Below are 7297 nucleotides of genomic sequence, written 5' to 3'. Positions count from 1 at the left end.
TGCCATCTTATTTTGTCATAATGAAATAAAGGGGGAGTGTTGTTCAGAGGTTTCTTGTTAGAATATGTCAGTGGGTGCTTCTCATTATGCTAACTTATGCCTCCTCCTCTTGTGATTCAGAAATCGGTCCCCTTCTGCCATCGTGGAGGATCTTATCCCTTATCCTATCCCAGCTGACTCAGGGTGAAGGCAGGTTCACCTGGACAGGTAACCAGTCTATCACAGGGCTACACTTAGAGACAGACAACCAAGCACACTCACATTCACACCTACGGACAATTTACAATCACCAATTAACCTCAGCATGTTTGTGGACTGTGGGAGGAAGCCGGAGAACCCGGAGAGAACCCACGCTGCACGGGGAGAACATGGAGACTCCACGCAGGAAGATCCCGGGTGTCCTCACCGGGACGTGAAGCGGCGACCTTCTAGCTATGAGGCCACGGTGCTAACCACTGAGCCACCTGCAGCCCTCTGACTCGGCATAATCTGCAGCAAAAAACGCTCTTTAAATCTTATTTTGTTGCAAAGTCGCAACAAATCAGACTTGACTGTCGACTGTATGCGTGCAGCTTTATGTGCCAGTGAACATGCAGCTCATCTCTCCTCATGTATGTTCTAGACATTAGCCTAAGTGTTTTTAGTCCAAACAACTTGCCCGGGGGGATGAAAAATATGGTTGCCGACTGCTGATTAACTACCATCGATGATGAAACGGAAGTGAAGGAAGCGAGGAGACATAATGAAAAGCCCTCAGAACACGACATCAAGCATCCTGTTAAAACATGAAATTGTTTTGTTATGATGGGAAACACTTTTTTATGGTGACAGACCCACAAATCCAGAAAAGGAACTCTAGCAGAAAAAAGCAACATGTTTTTCAAGGCGACCTCCCACCTCAGTGTTCGGCGAGCCAAAGGCGTTCCAGTGAGACAGAAACACGAATTTATGATTAAACTCCTGTTGCATGCTGCTTGTTCTGCTGTGATGCAGGAAGACACAGAGTGTAGCGGCACCGGCTGCTCACGCTGCAGCTAGTCAAACTCTGATTGGCGGACATGACCACACACACTCTCTGCATTCACAGATGACACCCATCACAGGCACCCCCTTCCAAAAAAAGACAAACAACAGCAAAAAAACCCACCAAAAACAAACAAACAAAAACATGTCGACCATGATTTTGGGCGCAGTATTATAGCTAACATACAAGAAGCAAATTACAAAAACTGCCAATATCATTTTTCACTTAATAGCCACAATAAAAAACAGCCACTGTTAATATGGGGGGGACATGCTTCCTTAAAAAGAGAGAAAAACAAAACAAAAAAACTTCCTTCGACTCTAGAAACCACCGGCATCAAGAATTCTGAATTATACAAATGACATATACAATTGCAAATGTGTAATAATAATAATCATCATCATAATAATATCGTAATGATAATAATCATAGAGTTTACTTAAAACTTTACATACTGTATTTCCAGTGCAGTGTTTATGTCACACAAGTGTGGATTCACAGGAGGACATGAGGCTGGTGGGAAAGAGACCACAGGAAGAAGGAATCACACCCAGAGCTGAAAACACCCCAACCCCATCAAAGCCCCAGCGTGCCAGGGGAAGAAGAGGAAGCTGGGGGGGTGAAGGATGTCAAGCTGCTGGACGTTGACTCGCTGCTGTTTGATGGTTGTCGTGGGGACGGTGACAGACAGGGGGCAGTAGGAGTAAAAGAAGAGATGCATGCTGGGGGGGGTGAGGCCGGGCGTCCAGTGAGGGAGGGTTTGTTGTTGAAGGGTGAGGAGCCCCCAGACCGACACTGGACATGTTCTTTCATCCCTTCCTCCTCCTCCTCATCCTCTCTCTCTCCAGCAGAGCACTCCCGACAGACAGAACTACAGCGTTCGACCCTGAGAAGGAAAAAAAAACAAAATGACAACGACAGCACGACTTGAATGGAGCTGCCCACTTCAAACATGGAAGGAAACAGGCTTTGGCTGCCAAATGTTTGACAGGTCTGCAAAGTGAGTGTGAAGCTGATTACTTTGCTTAGAATCCACAAAGAATCGTACCAGGCTGGATCTGACCCAAGTTAACAAAATGTGCCTGTTGGTACGTCGTGTCCTGTTTATACTTTACAAGGCGAGATCATTTAATTTAAAGAGTGTCCTTATAAAAAGCAAAACTCACACCTGATTTAAATTCAGAAAACATCCCCTTCAATGCAGTAACCGTGCACAGCGAGACACTGCTCCCAGGGCTCCTGCCGCATTCTGAACACTCCCTGAAGTCCTGTTCTGCAAGCAGCATCTGCTAAGTGCACTGGATCTCCTCCGCTGTGCCAAAATGGTGAATACTGAACCTGAACTTTATTGTGGGGAAGAGAAAGAATACGCAGGAGCCAAATCTGGCAAGTAGGGCGGATGGAGAGAGTCAGTTGTGTTGTTGGGATCAAATAAAGACGCTGTGAGCGGGCGCACATTAACCAGTGCCACAGTTCTGGTCATCTGAGTCAAATGTTCTCCCTGAGACGCCTCAGGGCGTTCCAGGAGAACTCAGCGCTGGCCGTCTGATCCTGAAGGATGCATTCCAGCTGCACAACAACACACATGCTCTTTGCTGCTTGATGTGCAACAATGATCAGCTCTCCTCACCGCTAAGAATCCTCGACAGTGAAGTCGTGACTATTTGACACAGATTTAGATTTGTTTGTTCTCTGACAAAGTTGGAGGTGAAAGCGTAAATGCATAACTTCAAGTGGTCAGAAAGGGGCTTTCAGAGGGCTTTCCAAATGTGGCAGGAGCGCTGGGAGCAGGGCGTCGCTGCACCACAAGACTATTTCAAGCGAGATAGTAGCCAAGTATAAATCAGGTGCAGTTTTTACGGTTTTGCAGGCAGTCTTGGAACCACTACGATCAATGTAGCCCTAACGTCTTTTTACCTCTATGCCAAGCCAGGCTCACACCAACACAGTGAGGAGCCTCCTGGCTCCAGCTTCACACTGTTAGAACCGCAGTCATCTGATCATGCAGCTCCAAGCAACAAAGCCATTGAATATGTTCCCCAAAATGTCCAACTTCTGCTTTTACAAACATACTGCGGTATAAACATGCACCTCCCAAACACGGTAGAACAGCAGAAACTGAAACTTGCATGTTTTTTATGACTTTCATGTTTTCATGCTTGGCTCAGGTTTCAATGAAGATAAAAACGGAATCAGATTTTATGAATAAATGATGGTGTTCCTGCACCTGCTGCTTCTACATGTAGGATTACTGTTTAAGGCCCGTAGCTTCAGCATATCAAATATCCAGTAAATAACAATGACACAGAGAACACGCCAAAGACGTCTGAACCAAAACGTACCGTCAGACTTTCTTTGCTGCTTCTAAAAAAAACACAACCACACTGCATCCAAATAGATTTTGGATAACACCGCCATCTTTGTTTGTTTCCATCTGTTCGTCTGTCCTACTCTCCTGTTTGAAAAGTTCCATATTGTCTTTTCTCAAGGCTCCAGCCCCCTCGTGACCCTAGTGAGGGTTGAGCGGTGTATACATAATGGATGGATGGATCTTTTCTCTAAAAATCTTGCCATGTGAAGAGCTTCACAGCCTGACAACGTACAGGTAAAACAGCAGCAGTTTGAAGAAAGACCAACAGATGAACATGCTGAGAGGCGTCGCCTCTGCTGTCAGGTGTCTGAGTGCTGTCGTCTTTACCTCACTGGAGCGGCGCAGCTGGTGCGCCTGAGCAGTGGAAGTGGATGTTCTGCCACTTGCTGTCTCTGCGATGCCAGACGCGAGTCTCCTCTGACTGGCTGGACCGCGGCCGACCCTGGCCGTCGACAAACTGAGTCAGGCGGATGTAAGCGATGCAGGCGGCATCCTCACCGATCAGGTGGACGTGAGGGTTCAGGATGGTGGTGTGGATGGGCTTGCTGTTCTTAGCCAAAACTGAAAAGATGGTGATGTCGATGTTAGGAGGAAGACTGAGAAGATGACACATCAACAACAATGAGTTCTTTTCCACTGCAGGAACCTATGGGTGGTTTTAGGGCGGTGCTTGTTCTAACCGTCCCTGTGGAACCTCTGAGAGCGGTTTTCGGTGGAGTAAACGGTACCTAGTCCATCGTAGGAGCTGCTGAGTGGCCCTGAAAAACTACTATGTGGGTCTTGACCTGAGTAGGTAACTCAAAGAGGACCGTGAGCGCCCTGTTAATGTCCTCGTCAATTAGCAAAACACATCCTCATTTTCAATGTAAATACAGCCACACAGGCCCTTCATCTACTGTCCAGTAACTACCGGTCATTGTTGGGGCTCACGCAGGACTTAGTGTCGCCGTTGAAGCTGTTTCATCCTAAACTGAGTGTCCAGCAGCCAATCAAGTGTCTGTTCCTGTGAACGCTCACCATCCTGCAGTGAAAAGCCATTTAATAATAATACTGCTAATTTAATAATGCTCGAGCACGTAGAAGCTGCTGCCGAATGCCGTTACACACGACTGGCAAATCCAGCTTCACTTCTCTAATTTAATCTTTCATTTGTCGCTTTGTCTGAGGTTGAATGTATGATTGAGGCCTAAAAGTAGACAAGGGGGCAAACGGAGAGCTGCATGAAAGAAGTCTGAGCACACTTCTGAAAGTTTTTCAGCCCCATTGTGTGTTTCAGATGAATGTATCTGAACTCAAACTAAAGACAAACAAGATCAGGAAACATTTATTATTCTTACGGTTCTCAAAGTAGAATCTGTGGAAATCCATCCCCTCTACCAGGTTGCCCAACGCCTCCGGCTCAAACGAGGTCAGTCCGGGGTCGCAGATCTTGCTGAAGAGGAAACGGCAACACCAATGTAAGTGCATTTACTCTACTACTGAGCTGAAATGCATTTTTGGGGTACTTGCACTTTATTGGCGTTTTTCTATTTAATGCTACTTTGTGGAGCTCCGCGTTAGTTCAGCCAGTCGGGGCGTCACCAGGCCTTTCTGTCCAATCCTTCACTGCTTCAGTCCAGCCCACTGAGCTGCTTTAGAACTGAGGCAGGGTTCATTCCTTCTGCTGCTGCTCCAGCCTCTGCAGATCCACACATCTCCTCCTCCTCCCCAACCTCCCCCCTTTTTAAAACAGTTCAATTTCATTACCATCTATTAAATAACCAACCGCTCTCACCCAGCCGGTCCAGGCAGATGGCCTCCTTCCCTGAGCCTGGTCCTGCAGGAGGTTTTTTCCTCCCTTGGGGGGGTTTTGCTCAGAGCGAATCCAAAGGCTGCTCTGGATTGTTGGTTCTCTGGTTAACTCTGTGAGGTCTATACCTGACTATGTAAAGCGCTGTGTGGTGACATATGCTGTAAACAGCGCTATACAAATAGAATAGAATAGAATAGAACTGAATAGAATAACTTTGGGTGTTCCCATATCGTGGGACCGCAGGATGCAGATGGTTCATGACTGTACCTTGGATCTATGTCATCTGGATTGTGTAATGTGAGCACCATGTAGCTGCTCTCCTTCTTCCTGTCTTTATACTGTATTTGAATATTGTGAGTTTAAGGCTCTGCTGGAGGTTTGTGATCTCAGGACTGTGTCAGGCTGCTCAGATTGTTCCACAGCATCACGAGCAGAGTCACCGCCAAACTCAAATGCATGTGATCCCAATAAATGGGTAACTCTGACAGTGTCCTGCCTGAAATACATCCAGAACTCTACATTTCCAACAGAAATACTTCTCGTTCACCACATTTGTCACAGCTTTAGTTACTGTTAAGATGCAGATTGTACACAGTGGATAATACGACACCACATACAGTTGATAAGTCTATGAGCTGTTAACAGTTTGACCAAATACTGATTATTCCCTTGAGGCTTTCCGCATGTTTAAAGGGATTATGTTGTTTCAAATGATCCAATCTCTCATCAAAAATCAAACATTAGAGAAAAACCCAAAAACACATCTAGAACTTGTCCTTCTTCCGTTTCCCATGTTCATCCTAACCCTAATCCATCCTGAGATGAGACCTCAGATGTATCTGTGCATAAAACTGAATATAAACTAGTTCAAACTTGCAGCAGCTACAACAGTAAGCTGCTGCTGACACACTGATCAACTAATGATGGCATGTCATTCTGATGAAGCCACACATTTCCTTTAAAACTGTATCCTCACCACTGAATACACACTTCTACGTCATCAGGATCTTTCCGGCAGGACTTCAACTTGTAATGAAGCATTTTTACATTGCTGCTATAACACTTCTCACCCCAATGCCAAATGTGACCTTTAAAACTTTGCATCTGACATGTATTACAGACAAACAGGCAGACTCACGCGTAGGCCTCAAAGTCTCCGTTGTTGATTGCCTCTATCAGCTGCTCAGTGATCTTGATTATTTCTTGTTTGCGTGCTGCAGAGGACAGAAGGGACAGAAGTTAAACAGAGGTCATCACAAGAGATGGAAAGATGGAGAGCAGTTAGTGTTTTAACAGTCAGTCAACAGCAGCTGAAAAAAACTCAGGCGCCACACACAACCCGAGACCAAGCCAGAAGAATGTAGGAAATCACATCCAATGAGTATTAGAGCTCCGTCTAACGTCCATGTGCAAAGCTGAAACCACAGGCTTACTCACTTTTGAGTTAGATTTAGACACAGACAACAGAAATCTTCATAAAAAATGTGATTTCTGAACGACGGTCAAACACACTGTAATATGAGCACACCGACAGCATCTCCTTATGTCAACACGAGCAACGTGTCCGACGTTCTTAGAGGCAATAAAACGAGTCAGATCCTTTATAAACCCATCCGCAGTCAGAACGCAGAGGAGGTTAATAAGGATGCTTCAAAGCAAAAAAAAAAAACACCAACTTTAACAAAATGTGCCAACATTTACCCAAAGCAGAACACTGGTAAGTACATTAGTGAACACACAGGCCCCAGAGGGAAATCCTGACATGTCTTGTGATTAGGCCTCCTGATTAGCTAGCATGCGTAGGACTGGGGCAGGGGGTGACTCAGTACTCACTCTGGGAGGAAGACAGGGAAGGGCTGGAGGGGGAGTGAGGGGGAGGTGGGGAGGTGGTGTGTGCAGGTGGAGGGGTGGGTCTAGGTACCGGCGCCGGCGCAGCATCACCCTCGGGTGCAGGGGCCGCCGGCACCCTGCGAACGCTGCTGACCAGGTCTGTGAGCCGAGACACTGGGCAGCATCGAGGCAAGACGGGAGGATGGAGGGGAGGACGGAGGGGAGGATGGAGGGGAGGACGGAGGGGACGTGGAGGAGTGGAAGGAGGGGACGTGGAGGG

At 46.7% G+C, this 7297-nt stretch overlaps 1 protein-coding gene across 1 annotated transcript in view; it reads right to left on the bottom strand.

Moving 5' to 3' along the window:
• Window positions 1-799: 799 nt before the first annotated feature.
• The window catches only part of camk2b1 (calcium/calmodulin-dependent protein kinase (CaM kinase) II beta 1), an 86400-nt gene continuing 79902 nt past the window's right edge, over window positions 800-7297 (bottom strand). The window contains exons 14-17 of the mRNA XM_008288676.1: window positions 6326-6401; window positions 4733-4827; window positions 3723-3956; window positions 800-1910 (exon numbers count right to left, since the gene is read on the bottom strand). Coding sequence (XP_008286898.1) covers window positions 3724-3956; window positions 4733-4827; window positions 6326-6401 — 404 coding nt within the window. The 3' untranslated portion in view covers window positions 800-1910; window position 3723. The remainder of the gene's footprint in view (window positions 1911-3722; window positions 3957-4732; window positions 4828-6325; window positions 6402-7297) is intronic.

The sequence above is a fragment of the Stegastes partitus genome, unplaced genomic scaffold, assembly GCF_000690725.1.
Source record: "Stegastes partitus isolate 25-593 unplaced genomic scaffold, Stegastes_partitus-1.0.2 Scaffold569, whole genome shotgun sequence".
Classification (NCBI taxonomy): domain Eukaryota; kingdom Metazoa; phylum Chordata; class Actinopteri; family Pomacentridae; genus Stegastes; species Stegastes partitus.
This window is presented reverse-complemented; position numbering and strand designations above follow the sequence as displayed.